Source organism: Callospermophilus lateralis, chromosome 3 (genome assembly GCF_048772815.1).
Source record: "Callospermophilus lateralis isolate mCalLat2 chromosome 3, mCalLat2.hap1, whole genome shotgun sequence".
Lineage (NCBI taxonomy): Eukaryota > Metazoa > Chordata > Mammalia > Rodentia > Sciuridae > Callospermophilus > Callospermophilus lateralis.
The window spans coordinates 185,973,817-185,993,796 of record NC_135307.1 but is presented as its reverse complement, the minus strand read 5'-3'; the positions used below and the strand labels follow the sequence as shown (position 1 = coordinate 185,993,796).

Genomic DNA, 19,980 nt, shown 5'->3' with positions numbered 1-19,980 from the left:
CTCCGTTGCAGGAAGGGATTTAAACCTGGAGAGGTGTCAGGCCTAGAGGTGTCCCTCGGAGCAGCACGTGGGCAGGCTGGTGCACCCAGGGCTCCGACTCCAGCAGAGAGCAGAGGCTCTCAGCAAGCGCCCAGCGCCCCACCCACTCTAGGTGCGCACTGCCTCTGCCTGCGTCCTGCGTTGCCTAGCAACCGGTCTCCCTAGCGACAGGAGACGCCGAGACGCAGAGCCCAGGTCCTGAGCGTGCACGCTCGTGCACGGAAACCCGGGCCCATGGCTCAGAGACAGCTCGGCACCGCGGGCGCCGAGCACATGAACCTGGTGGCCCAGGACGAGATCTGGTAAGGGCAGGGTCCTCTACCCGGGGACGGGCCGTCCTCACCTGGCAGCTTCAGTTCCCACCAAGTCCAGACCTCTGGGCGCCAGGGGAGTGCTCAGAAGACAATGGAGCACCCTGAGGAAAGGGGACAATATAGGGACAGAGGGCCACCACAGGGTTCCCCCCAACTCCTGCCTGCCCGCTGTGAAGGTGGGAAAGATTTTGGAACAATTGCACAGGTCTGCCTGTTGCCAGTTAGGAAGTGTTATTTTTAAGATTTACGGATTTTTTAAAAAAAGAAACAAAACTGTTAATAATTGTTCAATTAGAAGGAGAATACATAAGCACTTTATTTCTCAATTTTCCTATAGTTTTAAGTAATAAGAAATTTTAATTTAAAAACTAGATCCATTTTTCTGGACTATGGATGCCAGCAGTGGGTCCCTCCCTTGGCATTCCGGAGACTGCCACTGTTACTCCATCTCTTTGAAAGCAGTCCATAGGAGCAGCTGCTGATTTGAATGAAGGGAGTTTCAGGGTCAGCTCAAGCTTGCTCACCCCTCAACTTCAGCTGCCTATACCCCAGCTCTGTGTTGTCATCCTTTTCCTGAGACACCTGCCTAAGTCACTCCATATTTGTGTTTAATTTGACTGTTTCACTGAAAAAAAAAAATTATTGAAAACTTTATATCACTTTCACATATTCAAAACCAGCATGGTGATCCCTATCACAACATTAATTTTAAAAAAAGTCTTTGTATTCATTCAAGTATCCCCAACAGGGACTAGCCCCGTAGCAGGACCTGTCCCTCTGCTTGGAATTCCCTTTCCTTCCTTCACCAGACAAACTCCTCCTACTCGTGGTTCAGTGCCCAAATCAGATGGCCCCTCCTCTGTGAACCGGGCCTTATTAAGAGCTTGGACTGTGCTGTCCAAGTCCAACACGGCTATTAATCACTTGGAATGTAACTGGTCCAAACTGGAATTAGCTATAAGTGTAAAATACAGGACAGATCTCAAAGATTCATGTAAAAAAACGGTATTATTTAAATTAACATCACTTGGTGATTGTTGCTTTCTTTTCGATATGGCTACACCGAAAATTTACCAATTGCATAGGCAACTCATATTTTTGGCCCCTGTTAGATCTCTGTTAGAAACAGACTCTGCCTTAGATGCTCTGGGCCAAGAGCTTGGTCAGGGCCTCCAAAACCCTTGAGATGGGGGAGAGGTGCAGATATTGATTCCAAAACAGAAGGAACTAAAAGTCGAAACAAGTAATGTTTAATTGGGTGTCTGCAAAATGTGACACCACAGCTTGCCAACTGCAGCTCAGCTCAGCTCACAGGTAGTTATGTAGAAGTCATATTCAACATGGCAGGAAAGCCCGCTGGGTTACCTAGTGAGTGAGGCCCCTGGGGTGTGACATTTAAGAAGGGACTGGGCATCAAGTCAGGCAGGACCGAGCCCCTTCTTAAATCCTGCCCCCTCATGCCAGTCCTTGCCTGGAGGAACAGGGTACTTACAGAATTGCTTAATGTATACCCATGACTGTGGGGCCCCGGGGCCAGGCGCTATTCAGTCCCCTCTCATGGAGTGGCCCCGTCCTGGTCTGGCACTGCCGACTCCCCCATGCAGCAGCCCCAGTGCCTCATTTCCTTCAGCCTGCTCAGCCCTGGGACCTGGCTCTCTGGCTCCCAGCTCCATCCCCAGCATAACCACCCCCCATTCAGTGCGCACAAAGAACGGGAAGTTTATGCTCTTCTGCAGTCTGTGGCTGGGACCTTTATCAAATATTGCCCAGCACCCAGGAACTCTCTTTTTCAGGAAATACCGTCTGAAGGCTGAATCCGAAGCCCGGAAAAACTGGCCCCAGAACTGGGGATTTTTAACAACCCCTGTGGAGGAGGTAAGCATAAACCTGGACGTCACAGAGTCCATCATTTTGAAGACCGAGTGGTTAGTAAGTGCCAGAATAGGATTAAGGAGTGTGTGGTAGGCAAAGATCATTAAGCTTGAAAGCAGACATCTCCTTGCCTTCACCAGTGACTGTGCACCTACTATGTGCCAGACACGTGCTGAGTACTTCAGCAGAACCAGCTTGTTTAATCTGCACCAGGGCCCTGTGCAGAAAGAGCTGCCACTTTATGTCCTCTGAACAGATCAGGAATTGTCTCAATGGACTGCAAAGTCCCACGACTAATAAGGGACATGCCAACAAGAGAAGCTGGTGGGTCTAGCTCCACAGCCGTCTGACCTCACCCTTCCTATCTGTGAAGTGGGTGATTGTGAGGGGCACTTCAAGCCCAGCAGGTGACAAGCAGGAGAAGAGGCCAAACACCATTAATAGGAAGCGGTGGAGACGCTGGCCAAGAGGCAGCCACCGCCAGCCCAGCGAGGGCTGCCATGCGGGCCAGGCACACACCCCCTTGTTCAAGACATTCCTTGTTCAAGTATCTGCGTCCAGGGCACATGACTTACAAAAACACCATGTAGACACACAAAAGGCTCACATGGGCTTCCCTGGGCGCTGGCCAGCTTGCCACTTCTCAGAGGACCTCTGGCCAAAACCAGGAAGCCACCCTTCTTGGGAGGGACACAGTACCCAAGAGCCACATCACTCAAACCCTGTGATTCAAGACAGTGGGAAACATCTACAGCACCCCCCCACACACTGGCTTTGAAATTATGCCACTCTTAATGAGTTTTTTAAAATTCTTAAGAGTTGTACAATTTGAAATTTTATGCATAAATGAGGCCTTGTTATTATAATATCCATAAAATCAGTCTGTGTTAATAGTCCTTATATGTAATTAAATTGGGTTTTCAGAGTTCAAAATTGCTTTAACTGTTCAGGGAGGGAGGGGGCTCTTCTAGACGGTTGGGAAGGTTGGTCTCTAGACGTTGGCATTCTTTTCCTTCGAGTCCAGAGCCTGTGAGGGTTGCTCCAGTCACTGCACAGGACCTGAGCTAGCAGGCTTCCGTGATCAGGAGGAGGGGAGCAGTCCTCGAGGTGGTGTGTGCACCGTCCCCACATGCTGCTCTGGCTGTGTGACTGGGACTGGCTCCACCCAACATCCCCAGCCCAAGTGTGATTTCTGGGGGGGGAATGTGGGGGACCTTAGCCTGAAGGCTCCATCTCTGGATTATCTTTCAGTTGATCAAGGGTAAAGAAGAATCCCGCACCCCAAAGCCCAAAATCCAGCTTCCGGAGCGTTTCCACATCCGGCAAATGACCCCTGTGGAGAAGTACATCAAGGTTTGCAAAGTCGCGCTAAAATTCTCAGTTTCCTAAGTGAGAAATGGTCCTGGCTGAAAGCCGTCTCACTCAACTGCCAAAGGCAAACAGAGCAGTGCCCGGCGTGCCAGCCGCCCCGTGCCCACACCCTTTCCAGCCCAGATGTGGAACAGCAGGTGACACATCACACCTGCCAAAGCAGACACAGAGGCAGGCAAAGGACATGAGGGGTTCTGCCCAGAAAACAGGGCAGGGGAGGCTCCAAAATGAGACCCCCGGTCCAAGTCCCGCGCCGCTGCTCCCCTCCTGTGTGGTCTGGGCGCGTCTCTTGGCCTCTCTGTCTCCAGTTCCTCCCCAGCACCACTGTCATGGGCTCAGCTGAGCACCTGCCAGAGCTCAGGGTGGTGTGTGGGAAGGACCTGGCAGGACCCCGCACCTGTAAGGCTGCTCAGTCAGCTGTGCCCAGGCACCAGGTGCACGGTGGTGAGCAAGAAGACGAGGGCCAGTCCACAGACCTGGGTGGGAGCCGACATCAGACACGCAGCCAGCGGGAAACCCCAGGGGAAGCGACAGGGGAGAAGGGCTGGGTGGGGGCGGCCCCCTGCAGAGATGCCTGTTCATCCAGGACTGGGGGATGGCAAGGGCCAAGCATTCCAGGCAGAGGAACAGCGAGTATCAAGGTCCTGAGGCCAAACAAAGCTTGACCTGTTTCAGGGGCAGCAAAGAGTGGCCTGTGGCTGGAGACTCATGCACTGGGTGGAGGGCAGGTGGGGTCATAGAAGCTGGACCTGGGAGGCAATGGGTGGGGGGCAGGTGGGGACAGAGAGGCTGGACCTGGGAGGCAGTGGGTGGAGGGCAGGTGGGGACAGAGAGGCTGGACCGGGGAGGCAGGGGGAGCTGGGGTTGGAGTCTGGTCTGAATGGAAGCCTCGGGATACAGCCAGCAGGGTCGTGGGATGGTCTGAAGCTTGCTCTGGTCACTGAGGAGAGAATGGATGTAGGATGGAGAGCAGAGTGACCTCACAGTCCCAGAGAAGAGAGGACATGATGGTGTCCCCCCGAGACCTTGCCAGTGAGGACCTGAGCCAGATGCCTCTAGAAATCATTAAGCTTTGTGTGTCCGCAGGCTTCCTCTCGCGGGCCTGTCACTGTTCCTGGGCTCTGCCCTCTGTCACTGTGGAGGTGTTCCGTGGCTGATGGGGAGAGGGGACAAAACCCGTGACCAAGGGGCAGATGGGACCAGATGGAGGGAATCCCTTTTCCTGACATGTCCTTGGGGTCCGATGGGCACTGGCACGGGTGGGCACTCAGGGGCATTCAGTGAGTGTGGACCTGTGCGGAGAAGGAAGAAGGACGGAGGATGGGGAAGGGCGGAAAGGACACCAGTGAGACGTGTGGAGGATTCTCCCCGATGACAAGGTAACAGAGTCACTGTTAAAAACTCTTTAGAAATATAAAAAAAATATAAATAAGAAGATAACCAAAACCCCCATCCACACTGTCACCAGGAGCTGACATTGGGGGGCTCCTCCCAAGGCGCTCCCATGCGCCATGCGCCTGTGAGACCCTCCTACCGCCAGCTCCTGCAGGTCCCAACTCTCGACCCCCACCCAGAAAAGAACCGTGGCCAGGGCTCCATTCCCCTCTGCTGTCTCTCAGCCACAGCTGTCCCTGCCAATGCCTTGCCTGTACTTGGGCTGGGCCTTCCCTCTGCCACAAATGTCCCAGTGCCTGCCCAGGGGTGGCAGCTGCAACCAGCATCACCCCCTCTCAATGGACCGAGGGACACAGAACAAGAGCAGAATCCCCTCCTGGCCAGCCACAGGGAAGAGGAGGGCATGTGGCTCCTCCCGGGGAGCCTCCTGCCCCACAGCAAGCCAGAGGTCCCAGCCGCACACACCAGGCAGAGCTGGTGGGACTCAGTGCATGGGACAAGGACCCTGAGTCAAGTGGAAAGGAAGTGGCCCCTGCTTCACTCTGCACTTGCCCAGCAAAGGGACATGGCTTCCCTCTTCCACCTCCTGTCCCCTTTGGGTGACTAACTTTGCCCAGCAATTCATTGTTAAAGGTGACCTTAATACCCAAAGCCTGTGAGCAGCTCTGGGCGCCACTGTCACCAGTGCTGTGTCCCTACCTGGGTAGACTGCAGAGACAGGCTTGGGCCGCCTCCAGCCCTGCCACCCTGTCACCCAATTCTCTTACACTGGACACCCTTTTCTGCTCCCGTGTCTCTTAGAAGCCTGTCCTGGGGTTGCTGCGTCTCGGAGCGTGCAGTCAAAGCTGCACTGAACACACCCCTTGGGGGCACGGGGTTATGGCCATGGCTGCTACACCTCGCCCTGTGGCTGGCACGGGGTGTGCAGACACGGGGATGTCGGGACACGTGCTGAGCGACTGCAGTTCCACTTCTAGTGATAACTGCAATCCTGCTCTTAATCCTGCAGTGCCCTAGTTAGCCACAGTGTCCGTGTCCCTGCCCGTCTAACGGGTGAAGTGGGACATCGCGGGCTGGTTTTCCCTGCGTCCCTTCTTTGCTCTGGAGAGAGACTGAAACCCTGGTCTGCTCCCAGGGCCAGGCCGGGTGGGCAGCAGTGGCTTGTCTTCCCTACTGAATGGGAGCATCCACAACTGGCTCGGGGACACTCAGGCCCTCTGGGGGGCGACCCTCCCTACTGTGGCCCTCAGTAGATTAATTTCCCTACTTCTTCTAGAACATGTGTGAAAGGGGCTTCCTCCACAAGTGGCGGCCACCTGGGATGTCACCTCCCCCTTGGTCTGGCTGGAGAATCCCGTTAGAGTGGGCTCAAGCCCCGGGCCTGGTGAAGCTCTTCTTCGAGAACAAACATTCCTCCTCACCACTTTTGTGCAAATATGTGTGAAAGCAGAATGAATTAGTTTAAAAGGAGGCACCTGCCTAAACACGTTTCCGCACTTTCCAAAAGTTCCAAGTGTTCCCGAGGAATGGATGAAGGAAGCTATGCTTTTTCATTTCAGATAGAAGTCTGTTTCCTTTTGATTTTTAAATTAATTTCAGTTGCTTTTCATTCCCACAGTTTGGGTAGGAAGATGTATCCATATTGCCAGAATGCCACCTGACAATATATCGTCCTATAAAGGACAGTGAGGACTGTAATATTTGATACTTCTGAGCCTTAACTTTTTTTGACTCTTTCACTAAACAAAGGTTATTTTACTGGATGTCATGAATCGCATAAATTAAGTATGCGAAGCGTTACACGGTGGACAAACGGGTTCAGTATTCTTAACCTTCAGGAAAGAGGTGAGCCGCGGCTGGGACCAGGGATGTGCTCACGCTCAGTATGTATCTGTATTTTCCATGCCCAGCCTCATGGATGCTGTTACTGGGGACCTTGGCAGATACTGCCCACATGGCTGTGGTCCCAGGTGACTAATCTGTATTTCCACTCCAGGTCCTTCCGTCCCCCCCAGTCCCACAGACGTCCCAGGGCTTCATCGGCTGGAGATCGGCGGTGCCAGGCCTGAACAAGAGCCTGCAACTTGACTTTGAGATCAGAAGCTGCAAAGGGGTCTATGCCCGAGAGCTGGGCTGGCCTAAGCAAGGCATCTACTGAGCCCCGCAGCCCCTGCCCGCCGAGGCAGTGAACAGGGACCAGCTGGCACCTGGGGCTTGCCCAGGTGAGGAACCCCTACGTCCTGAGCATGGAGCGCCCTCGTCTTGCTCCTCAGACATGCAGAGAACACAGAGGCTGCCTTAGATACTCTGGGTTCACTGGTCCAAGCACCCCTGTTCTTGGCTAATGTATCAAATACGGCAAAATAAATTCCCTGACTTCCTTTTTAGTTGGTAAATGTTTGTTGAAACTTTGGGAATTTCTAAGTATGTTTTATTAAAAATCCAGTGATTTAATTCTAAGGACATTTGTCTAGGCCCTTTAACGTAGCTTCCAACTGCCCCTACCACGATGCCCTTGACGATGGGATTGCCGACGGGGGCTTCTGCGGCCAGATCCCAGGCTTGCTTCTCAGGAGGAATACAACACCTCGAGGACCCCGACTCCCCTGGCTGCGGGTATCTGCAATAAGACAAGAGCTTCAAGGGTGGAAAGAAGCACAAGATTCACCACTGAGCCGAGTCCAGAAGACGGGCTGCCCAAGGTGCTAGGGCAACCCCTCCACCAACCCGCCCCGCCTCCCGGTCTCCATATGAGCCCAGGCTGGCCAATGGGCCCCTTCCAACACAGACATCAGCCCCTCTCCATTTCCATCCCTGCCCAGAGCATGGGGGGTCAGGGCACCCAGGCAGCCAAGGAGGAACAGCCGGCATGTCCTCAAGATTCTTGAACTGGCCCCAAAAAGTGGGAGCAGGGGAGAATGTGGAAGAGCAGCCTGTGAAAGCTGCTCAGGTCCATTTCTGGGGAGCAGTGGGCTGGCGCCCTCTCAGGGCTGGCTGGGCAGGGCAGGGGGAGCCACATCCGGTCACCTGCCCTCCACTGAGACTCTTTTCCTCCCAGTGGCCGGCCAGGCCGCGCATCAGCAGGAGGACCTTCTCTCTGTATTGGCTGATGGGCTGAGGATGCGTCCACCTGGGGGAACCCACTTAAAAGGGCGTCCACCACACAGCAGCCTGCCTCACTGTACAGGTACTGTGGGCGTGCTGTGGCCAGTGCAAGAATCCGCCCTCCTAGGATCATTGAGGACCTCCCCAGCCCCGAGCACTGGCCTCGGCCCCTCTGACACACTCCTGAAGGAACTCTGTGACCAAACGCCAGGGGCCAGAACCCCTTTTGAACCTGAGCCATCCACACTGTGGGCTCAGAGCCTCCCAACCACGAAGCCCCAGCAGACGAACTACGGAGACACTGTTCCCAGTGGAGCCCCCAGCGCCTGACTGAGCCCCAAGGTTTCTGTTACCATTTAGATGAGGTACCCCCTCCCAAAAAAAAAGCTCATGTATAAGACAATGCAAGAAAACTTAGAGGTGAAATGACTGGTTGTGAGAGGCTTTACCTAATCAGTGGGTTAGTCCACTTGAAGGGATTAACTGGTGGTCCCTGTGGGCAGGTAGGCTGTGGCTGGAGGAGGTGGGACCCTGGGTGTGTGCCGAGGGGTTTATGTTTTGTCCCTGGTGAGCAGAGCTCTCTATGCTTCCTGTTGCCATGTCCTGAGCTGATTTCCTCCACCTCACCCTCCCACCATGACATGCTGTCTCACCTTGGGCCCAGAGCAATGGACTTGGCCGTCTATGGACTGAAACCTCCAAAACCGTAAACCCCAAACAAACTTTCCTCCCTCTATGTTGTTCTTGTCAGGTCTTTTGGTCACCCCAAGGTAAAAGCTGACACATTCTTAGCTCTCACCCCTTCAGAGCCAGCTTCTTAGAGCTGAGGACAGAACCACAAAGCCTTCTCCCCAGCCTCCAGGCAGGCTCTCTGCCTCCCCACACCCCCTCTCCCAGGCCCAGAAAAGCTGGTGCCTGAGAGCACAGCCCTTTGAGAGTCCTGTCATCCCCTCTAAGTGTGGGGCCCAGGCTCACTGCCTGCTGCATGGGTTGGCCACCCAAAAACGTCATGGCTCTTTAGGTCTCAGAAAAGGGGAAACAAGGTAATACAGGTTGAACTGTGTCCCCCCAAAAGATGTTGAAGTCCTGAACTCTAGATCCCGTGAATGTGACCTGATGTGGAAATAAGGCCATTGCAGATGTGACTAGTTAAATCAAGATGAGGTCATCCTGGGCTCTGGAGGTCCTTCTGAGACATACTGTACACAGTATGACAGAAATCTTTAAGACGGCCAACAGCTTCGCAGCCTTGACATTGGGCCTGGGCAGGGAGCACGTGGGCACACTTTGCTTCCTCCTCCTCCCCCTACCTGACCATTTTTCCTGGACAGCTGCGTGAGACCAGATGATATGGCCCCTCAACCCCAGGGCTGTTCCTGGTCACCCAGGTATTTGAGCCGACACAGGCTAAATGAGCAGTCCCCATGCTCAATCTAATGTTGACACCTTGGTCATCCGCCATCTCCACAGGCAAGGCACCTGCCCTTGAAGAGACATGTGCCCCTTCTTGGGATCAGATGTTCCCTCCAAAGCCGAGCAGCATGGCTGACCTCCATCTGGGCCTGAGGAGGCAGGCACCCATGGTCACCCTGCATGAGGGACCTGTGGAGGGGAGGGACCACCAATAGCCAGTGTGTTAGTTAGTTCTAACTCTTAACCACAAAGCACACCTGGGAGTGGCCTTCCATGCTGTCTGCAGGCCTCCAACAGCTGGCTCCTGGATCCACCCTGCCCCAGACCTGGACAGGGGCAGGTCTACTTGGACTCTGCTGAACTAGGCAGGGAAACCCTGCTTCTGACCCTAACTGACAGCTTAGAGCCCTGAGTTCTAGGGAGAGAGTCCCAGGACCTTCAGAGATACCAGACAGACATCCTAGTGGTGGAGGTCCTTGGGCGGACGCCCCTCCTGTCTCCCATGCCCCAGCAGAGGCCGTGGGGTGGGCCCACTCACAGACACCTGGCTTTCAGGGCCTCCTGTGAACACAGCCTCAAGAGACTGAAGACCCCCCTGCATCTGAACAGTCAGTGCACACATCCAACTAAGCACCCAGGAAGTTCTCTGAGGCTCTTCTTGCTGCCCTTGACCGTGAGTGGCGCTCACTCCAACTCCATGGACACAGGCTCAAGGCCTCGTAAACCCTTCTACCTGCACAATCATGGATTCTTTTTCACCATTTCACTCCTGTCAATACACAGACCAACAGCCGCCAACATCTGGGAAACCTGGCTGGTGGGGTTTTTATTTTCATTTAATCACCAACCAACCACATATGTGCTTTTATTTAAAGAAATAAAATGAGGCCACTTTTTTGAAGGGAGCAGATTTCACTGCCATCCCTGATCCTGCCTAGGCTCCCCTCCCCGTGGGCTCCCAGGCTGACCTCTCTGCATTAAGCAATTTGCCCTGCACTCCTGGGCTCCTAATGGCACCCAAACAACCAGTCAATGGCCCAGCTGAGAATCGAGTGGACAACGCTCAAGGATTCAATTACCCCGGACGCTTTCTAACTTGACATTTAATCTATGGAAATCAACCTCTTTGTGGATGTCCAAATGGGCCCATAAATGTCACCATACACCGTAAAATACCACAGCATTTCCAAGGTCAAGACACAGCTGGTGAACCTGTGTACATGATCCCAACATTCATCACAGTCCCGAACCACCAGGCAGGCCTTGGTCTAAATGAACCGTCTCCGAAATGATGCAAAACGACTGGGTCCCGGACTCAGAGTGGATTCTGCCACAAGTACACTTCAGTCCAAGACGAATTAGGAACTCCTTTGTTCAAGTTAGAAGAAATGACATGATGGAAGAAAAAAATTGGGAAACAAGACTCTTGGTCTAGCCCTCTGAAACAGAGCCCAAGACAAATGTCCCCATGGCCAGTCCCCAAGGACTCCAGGCTTCAAATGGGGGCCAATGCCTGGGACCAGACTGGGAATTTAGAGCTCTGTACATTTTAGAGCGAGCAGGCACTGTGTGTCACATAACCCCTCCAGCAAGCCTAGGCAGCCCCACAAAATTAAACCCATTAATTTTTTTTAGGACAGAACTTATGAGTATCCACACTAACTGGAATAAAGACTGTAAGGAGCCACCGATCAGTTTGATTCATGTTTTGTCACCCAATGAGCATTAGCATTAAACTAAAGATGATCTCAGGGTTTGGGGTACATTTTGGAGTTTAGAACTGATAAAGAGATTTTGAAAATAAAATGTTCCTATCACAGAAAATACTGTAAGGATGACTCTTTGGGATCCGCTCAGAGTCATGAACTTACAGAAGGACTCTCTTGGTTGGAAAAGAAAAAGTAAGCCAACTCAAGCACAAAAGGGACATGTTGATTTATGTAACTGGAGAGCTCAACCATGAGTGAGGCTCCAGGCCCAGCTCCTGCAGGGACCCCCAACAGCAGCAGCAGGACCAGGATCTTTCTGCTTCGATTTCTTCAGGTTGATCTAGGTGACTGCTTTCAACGACAAGTAACACGCTCACGGTTAACAGGAAGGAGATGTCTTCCTAAGCGAGGTCCGGAGGTGGGCCAAGCGCCAGGGCTAGTCCTTCCTTAGCTGACTCTGAGTCAGTTTCTCCCAAGGCTAATTTCCTCATGGCTGCAGATGGGTGCCACCAGCCCAAGGGCCACATGGTTTCTTGTTGCTTTTGGCAGTAGGAAAAGGAAATGGCTTCCACACACATCTGGCAAAGCTGCTTGGCCCAGCCTCCCCCTTCCTTGCCTCTAACAGCCCCTCCTTCCTCTGCCCCACCCCTCCTCTCCCTGTGCTCCCCTCCTTCCCATCCCAACTCCTCTTCCCCTGCCCCTCCCCTCCTGCCCTGGCCCTCACCCCTCACTCCTCCTCCCCTTCTTCCTCCTGGTCTTCCCCACCTGCTGGCCCTCTAGCTCACTCTTTCTGGTGAAACCACTCACCAGGTTGAGTGCCCCACAGGCGTTAGTGAGGTCCACTGGTCTAAGAGGACTTGAGGCTCAGTCCAACAGCCCACCGGTAACAACATCCTACCAACAACCGTGAAGGAGGCAGGAAGCTGACCCTTCCAGGCAAATCTTGACATCCCCCTGCCTGGGAAAGACCTTGCCCCAGGGGACCCCTGCTCAGCCACACCTGGACTCCTGCACCACAGAAGCTGGGTGATAAGTGGTGTCATTTTAAGCTACTAAGTTTTGGGGCAATTTATTATGCTTCTATATGTAACAAGTACCAGCTGGTTCCAAATATCAACCCCCCACCACTGTGGTTTTCAGGAGAGCATTTCCAAGAATTTCTGAAGAGTGCTGAAGAGTTCTGGGGTGCACCCCCCACCCCCTGCCCTGCAGCAGGAGAGGACCTGAGACTCCCACCAGCAGCCTCATCCTGACGTCACAGAAGCCAATCCGCTCCCCAGATGCTCCTCCTTTTAAGTTTAGGGGCACACCCAGGAAAATAATTCACAGACTCTTTAGCCCCAAGGACCCCTTAAAACCTGTTTTCAGAGGGCTGCCGAGACTAGAAAAGTTCCCTGCAAAGAGGCACCACACAGAGGGGCAGCGCTCAGAGCGCACTCAGGAGCCAGGTGGCCACACCTGTGCGGGCCCCTGCACACTGTGCCGCGGGCAGCTGGCTGGACTTCTCCAACATCTGGCCTCCTGGGCTGGGGAACAGACAACACTCAGTCTCCAGGATGGCATTAGGATTATGGGAATTGGGATAGAAAAGGACTTATCAGAGAGCAGATGACTCAGAAAACGTGTACAAAAGACATTAGTTCCATCCCTGGCAGGAAAGGCAGATTTGGGGGAACATGAAGATACAATGAGAGGCTGGTGACAGAGTGACAGTTAGCATGCCTGGTCTGGTATTGATGGTGAGGATGGAAACCACCCTCCTCTGGGGTCCGCTGGCCTCAGGCTTTCCAGTTAAGGTCTCAGCTCTGACCCAGCCACGGCTATTAAGTGATACAGCCAGCCTCCAGGGAAAGCTGGGGGCTCCTTCAGAGATCCTCAGCATGAGCTTCTCCATAGCCATGTGAATCAGAAAACAAACTTCACTCTGTTTCTGGGGCCTTGCTCCAACTTCAGAACGGAGCGCAGCATGATCCCAGTCTTCACCCTCACTGTGCTCAGTGGCATTCCGCGGGAGGCCACCTTGATTCCAGGAGCCACTCACGTGGCTGATGAGCTGAGTTCCGTAGGGGTGCACCGTGATTCTGATTAGATGAAATTCCAATGTCAACAGTTGGCTAAGCCACAGACTCAGAATCCCAGGCATGGGAGAGAGCTGCTTGTTCCCCCGAGAAATTAGAAACGAGTGTAACAACCGCGGCCTGCGTGCTTGGGCAGGAGCATCATCGATTGATTTCCGGTGCAGGAAGCTCCTTTTTAATTAGGAAATAAATCTTGCTTCCAGATGTTTGACTGTAACATTCCTATGAGGATACACAGGGTTCACTGATGCAGGAGCAAAAGGGCCAGGGAACAAGGCTGGCCCTGCTGGAGGCCTGACTGGCAGAGCCCTGTGAAGGACTGCTTGGCTGGGCTAGGCCGGGGCTGGTGTCCCCCATAGGAAAAGGTAAAGCCACTGTGCAGACTGGATAAAGCAATGGCTCAACCTTGTTGACCCCTACCAGGTGCCCATATAGTCGAGTCTGACCCAAGGGTTTGATGTGTGCCTGCCTTGCGGTTAGGCCTCGCCCCTCTCTCTCCCACTCCACCCCCACATCTGGGGAGGAAATAAGAAAGCCAGGGTGCTCTCTTTGGCACCACTGGGAAGTTGAACCCATGTGTGGGAACCCTGCCTCTAGCCCCACTCTATGGCCCCATTAACAACCCCACTCCAGTCTCCTTGCCCACCCAGTCCTCATACCCACGGAAGGCCACTCTACCCAGGAAGGCTCAAGGCACAGGTAACTGTCTCCCCCATATATGATCATTTGTGTAACACCACCCACCTCTGTCCAGTGCCCTCTGTCCAGTCTCCACATTTGGCTGGCTTGTCCCACAGCTGGACACAGCACTAAGCACCTTTCTCCTCCATGGCAGCCCTTATCCAAGTGCAGAGAGAGCCTACGTGAGGTGAGGGACTTGCCCAACATCACACTGCAGCAGAGCAGATCTCAAACCCTGCTCTTGGTGGCCCCAGGGATGCACAAAACCAGGATGTGAGCATGAACCTAAGAGCCAGCCATGAACCCGACAGTGCTGAACTCTCCGCTCGGGCACATCTGCTGTCGAGCAGCCCCCAGCGGCCTCAGGCACTCCTGCAGGTCCCGCCGGAGTGCCTAGAATTCTGAAATACACTGCTGGCCAGGGATCCCACACCCTCCTCCCCAGATGCTGACCAAGGGGAGACCCCACTACCATGATCCTGGTGTTTGTGATCTCCAGATGGGGCACCGTGGTTTATCTCTCCAGGTGGGCCAGGGCAATCACGTGAGCCCTTCAAAGTGGGAAGTTTGCTCTGGCTGGTGGCAGGATGGATGTCAGAGAGACTGAGGTGCAAGAAGGATCTGATGGGCTGCTGATGTTTTGAAGATGAAGACGGAAGAGATGGCATGAGAAGGAAAGGGGCTGCTCGCAAAGCTGAACCATTGACTCCTGGCCAGTGGCCAGCAAAAACAGGGGGACCTCAGTCTTCCAGCCCTACAGAGGTGCCCCAGGCATGAATGTGCTTAGAAGGGGATTCTGCCCAGGACTCCAGACAGGAGCTCCGGCTGCCCACAGCCTGACCTTGGCCTTGTGAGAGCTGAAGCACAGAACAATCACCCATCTAGATTGCTGAGCTACGAGGTGATGTGGGTGTTGTTTTAAACCCCTAAATTTGTGGTAAATTATTCCAACAACAATGAAAAACTAAAAGTCAACACAAGATTAAAGTCCCCAGCTGTCCTTTACCCAGACCCTTCCTCAGGTTTGGGTTAGCAGGCTGCTTGCTGTGGAGTGCCTGGTTCTCAAACTCAGCTCTCCTCCACTGCGTCACAAGCTCAGTGTGTCACCCCTGGGACCCAGGGGCAAGGGCCCAACACTGGCTCATGCTCATGCTGCATGCTGTGCCATGAGTAATAAGTCCTTTGTCTCCGACCTGGGCGTCTCGTGTCTTCTACCTGCACATATGAATCAGTAACAGGCTAATTTAATATCTCACAAGTAAAGTAAAATCAAACCCCAGGCACAGCAATACTTGCTTCCCCTGTGCACCACTAAACTCCAGCTTGCTCGTGGCTCTCAGCTGGTAGTCCTTCCTGAGAGTGGCCTTCTCTGCCTGCCAGCCTCTGCACATGGCTATTGTTACTACTACCTCACTCCTCCAATAGTTCGGCCTTCCAGGAGGCCAGGCGTCACATCTGGCTTTTCTGACCTGCTTACACAACAATGCCCAGCACACAGGTGATGGACACTTGTTCAAAGGAAGAAGATACTGCTGAGATGGAATGAGATCAGGATCGTTCCTGAGACATTCACTTTCTGCTAGAATCACCACAATACAGCGTTCTAAGGAAACTGCAGGCACTCTTGCATTCAAACATAATGCTTTCCTGAAAGCATGTGAAGGTTAAGTGTTTAAAAGCCTAGCAGTGCTTTGCACACCACCAGGGAAGTCCCATCTCAGAAAGCGAAGACATTTTTTCAAAGTCCCTCATCGCCCCTTGCCATAGATAGAGAGTTAATGCTATATTTCCATTTTGATGCCCATTCTTGAGCAGGGCTACTCTATGTTTTTATTTTCAAAACTAAACAGGAAGTCATGAGATTTACTTCCTTGAGCACCCACCTGGACAATCTTGTGGACAGCATCCTGGCTGTAGGGCCTTGGTGAAGGAGCCCTTCAATTCTTATCCCAGTCTCAGCAATTTCCTGATTCTCCTACACATTTTTTAAAATAATTATACCAAAGCACAGAAGCACATTTAGACCCTTAGACCAATGAAAGCCAAGAAATCCACCAAGATGGTACTGGGCTATCTTGAATTCTGGCCAAGAAAGAAAGAACCATCCTTAACTATGGTTTGAGATGGTTAGTCCCATTGAGGTAGAATTTAATCTCCATTGTGATGGACATTTAATCTGCAATAGTGTTTGGAGTTCAATCCTTCAGCAAGTGGTGAGGGTGGAGGCCCACAGTTGAGTCCTGGTGTCTTTATAAGAAGAGGAAAAGAGACCAGAGGACACATAGACACACATGTGTGCTCCCTGCCTCTCTCCCTATGATGCCCTTCACTGCCTCAGGACTCTGCCTGCAAGAAGGCTTTCACCAGATGTGACAACTTTGGGCCACAACTGAGCCCCAATGAACCTCTTTTCTTTATAACTTACCAGCCTGTGGTGTTGTAGTATCAGCAGCAGGTAGCAGGCTCAGATACCCCCCAGATAAACCAAACAGGCCAAGAGTGAGAAAACGCTCATTTACTTGGAAACATGGAGCCCCTTCACTAGCTTTTGTTTACAACGTTCAGTAGGGAAGAGGATGTGGAGAAATAATTAAGGCTCTCTCTACTGTGAGGAAAGCAGCATCCTGAGCAAAACCATGAATGGCAACTGAGTGTAAATTCAGGGTTGAGGATCCTGCAGGGAGAAGCAGGAGTGGCAAACTTCAGGGCCCATGTTCTGCAGAAAGAGGCAGGTGCCCCTCGCACCTGCAGATCACAGCCCCAGGGAAAGGACACCCAGGAGCCAGATCCCCCAGTTTTTTAAAGGAAGCTGAACAATTCGGATTTTACAAATGCAAAATCTCCCAATTTTAAAATATTTTCACATTTAAATTATTGCTGAATACTCTTCGAGTTAAAACAAATATGCCATCAACCCCAATTTACAATTTATAAAACGAACTCTTATTGCCAACTGTTTTTCTGATATCTCCACTTGGCTATCTAAACTGTATCTTAAACTTGACACATGAAAATTTGTTATTTTTTAGTCCAGCAGCCATCTCCCCTCCCACAGAAAAATCCTCCACCCGTCTCCAGTAATCCCAAGTGAGTCACTGACACAGCGTCCACCCACAGCCGGAGCTTCCTCTCCCCCAGACCCACCCAACAAACCGTCATCAAATTTGGTTAGCATTCTTCACCTCCGCTGTGAGCACCATCTCCAGCTGCCGGGGTTGAATACGTTTGCTGTCTCTCCCAAAAGTTCACCCGTCGAAAGCTTGGTTCCCTCAGCTGCAGCGTCCGCAGGTCGTGGGACTTTAAGAGGCGGGGTCTCTTTTGGCCAATCAGAATGTCCGAGCACACTGGAGCCCTGCACCGTGACAGCCATTGGCTGCCTCTGCTTGGCCCCACCTCTCAGGTGCGCTCAGGTCTGCAGGCCCGCAGAGGTCCCACCTGAGGCCTGTCTCCTCTTCCACTGAGTAGGTAACCCCTAAAGGGCTTTGCAGTGGGCACGGGGAGTGGGGGGAGCCTACAAGGGCAAGGGATCAGGTTATCGGAGGACAGTCCTCTTACAAAAGAGGGAGCCTGGCCCCCCAGTCATCTGGCATCCCCTGCTTCTTGTGGCCCTCCCACCAAGATGTCATTTGCCATGCTGTGACACAGCCAAGGGAGCATCTCCACGGGCTAAACAAATGGGGCCACCAATCTTGGACTTTCAGCCGCTGAAACTGTGAGCTAAATAAACCTCTTTTCTTTATAAGGCACCCTACCTCAGGTACTATGGCTGAGTACTCAGGGGTGCAGTTTTCCTGAATGTCACCTACATTTTATTGTCTCCTATTGGGTTTTTTAAACAAATACACCTCTCTTTGTTCTCTTGCTGCGGGAATGTCCCCTTGGATTGAATGCCTTTTGGCACCTACACAGATTAACTCTATTGGTCAGGTCCCTTCCTTCTCACCACCTGTTTGTTAAGGGGCTGTGAATCTTTACACTCCGTGTTACCTGCTTGTAACTTTCCATCCTGCTTTTCCCTCCAGCTGCCTTTCTTACCTTTTTAAATTTAAGGATAAACACTGTGTTCTGAAAATGCACCAGGCTTTCTATTTTTCATAAGTCTCCCTTTTTTCTTTTTTTTTCTTTTCTTTTTCTTTCTCTTTCTTTTACTTTTGTTCCTGTACCCCTTCATATTGCCACACCTATTAAGTTTTTGAGGTGGGAATCGCCCCTGGTAATGAGTTCTCCCCTTATGGGCAGTCTGGATCACTGTCCCAGTCAAGAGCACTTGCGAAGCTCCTTCCCAGCTCAGTGGAAGCTTGTCTTCTTTCCAGGTCTTGATTAAGACTAAGTCGCCAGGCTGGAGGTGATGAATTGTGACCTCCACAGGGGGAGTCTGAGCAAGGAGTCTCTTTAACCTGAGAGATGATAAAGGGGAGGATATGGCCAGTATATATTTTCTTAGAAATTGGCCACGGTAGGGGATTCTATATCATTTTTCCCAAGTAAGGAAGCCCAGATATCAGCTCATAGTAAATATCAGGACTAGATAATCACACCAGCAAGAAAAACTCAGAAACACAGATTAAGGCTGCCTACAGAGTAGATTTGTTGGTCTCAGGTTGACTCAGAACAAATTTATGACTCCAACAGAGCTTTTGTGATATTTATCAGACACAACAACAAAGAAAAAAAAAAAAAACCTTCCTTTATAACCTCTCAGTTTTACTTACTTTGGGAGGGGCTGACACAAATGTCCATCTCTAGTTACATTATAGAACCATTGTCTTTTCTTTTAAATGTCCACGTATGGCTGTGTTTGGGTTATACTCTTCTGCCAGGTGTTTAAGTTCAAGCTGGTCAAAGGTGACTTTTTTTTTCTATCTGTTGTTAAGAATCAGTTGAGATTTGCTAGGATCACTCTTGGGAACTTGTGAGAAACATCTTGGCTTCCTTTGCCAGTCATGCCATCTGCCAGGATGGGTCAGAGTCTTGCTGGTCACTTGTAGCTTCCCTTGGAAGCATCGGGGACATTTCCCTCTCCAGTGATCCTCCTCTTTGCAGATTGTACACTGCTTGGCTTCCTGTTGGTTCTCCTGATTGGCAGGTCAAGTGAATTGCTGGAATTGCAGAACCCTTAGAGAGGCCCTATAATTCTCTGGATTCTGGCTGACCCTAGAGGGCAAGGGCCAAAATACTGCTCTTTTGTTGGCCCTTTTATTTTCTTGCCTTTGATTTCCAAATATTGGTTTTAAACATCCAGCAGGCCAGTTTCACCAGTTAACTTTCATGTCTGTTATTTTATAATCATCCCCACCATTTAATTGGGGTCAGTATTAGTGTAAGGGTAAAATTTCTAAGCTGCTTCTAAACTGCAAAGCCTGAGTTAAAGTGTAAAAGACCGGGCATTGTAAAGTTTCTAAGCTGCAGGGCTTGAGTTAAAAAGTAAAAGACCAGGTATTGTTAAATTCCTCTGCTACCCCCAAAACCTGTAATTCCTGTAGCTGTTAAGACAATACCCGAACTGCCCAGTAAATATTTCCACTGACTCCCTGGTTGTCTAATAACCTGGGACCCTGTGAAGCCTGGCACGTAGGCATCGCAGGACCTAAACCAATCAGTGTGAATGTGTACCCCGCTTAGGAGTGACCAATCATCCCTGCCCATTCTGTTCCCGCCAATGAATGTACTAATCATGTCTCAGAGTTATTGTTCAATTTTCCCGTGCCTCATGATGATTTGTTCTGATGTATGCAAAGCCCCCGCCCTCCTCAAAAAGTGTACTTAAGCACTGCTTGACCTCTGCTCTGGGCTCTGGGCTGCTCTCCCTTCCTGAGTGAGCCTGCCTGGAGCCTCAGCGCGCTGAATTGGATCCTCAATAAACCCCCTCCTGCTTATTGCATAAAGTCAGTCTCTTGGTGGTCTCTTCCTCCAACGCTTCGCCAGACCCTTACATTAGTACTGGAAGTCAGCTTTACATTCCGTCAATACTGTAGATGATGGCTTATTATCTCAAATCAACTC

General features: G+C 51.8%; 1 protein-coding gene across 1 annotated transcript; it reads left to right on the top strand.

Annotated features, from left to right (window-relative positions):
* Positions 1-273: 273 nt before the first annotated feature.
* Positions 274-7,149, top strand: Cimip1 (ciliary microtubule inner protein 1). The gene is made up of 4 exons (XM_076849141.1): positions 274-341; positions 2,147-2,228; positions 3,477-3,578; positions 6,988-7,149. The coding sequence occupies exons 1-4, from the start codon at positions 274-276 to the stop codon at positions 7,147-7,149; spliced, it is 414 nt and encodes a 137-aa protein (XP_076705256.1).
* The last annotated feature ends 12,831 nt before the right edge of the window (positions 7,150-19,980 follow it).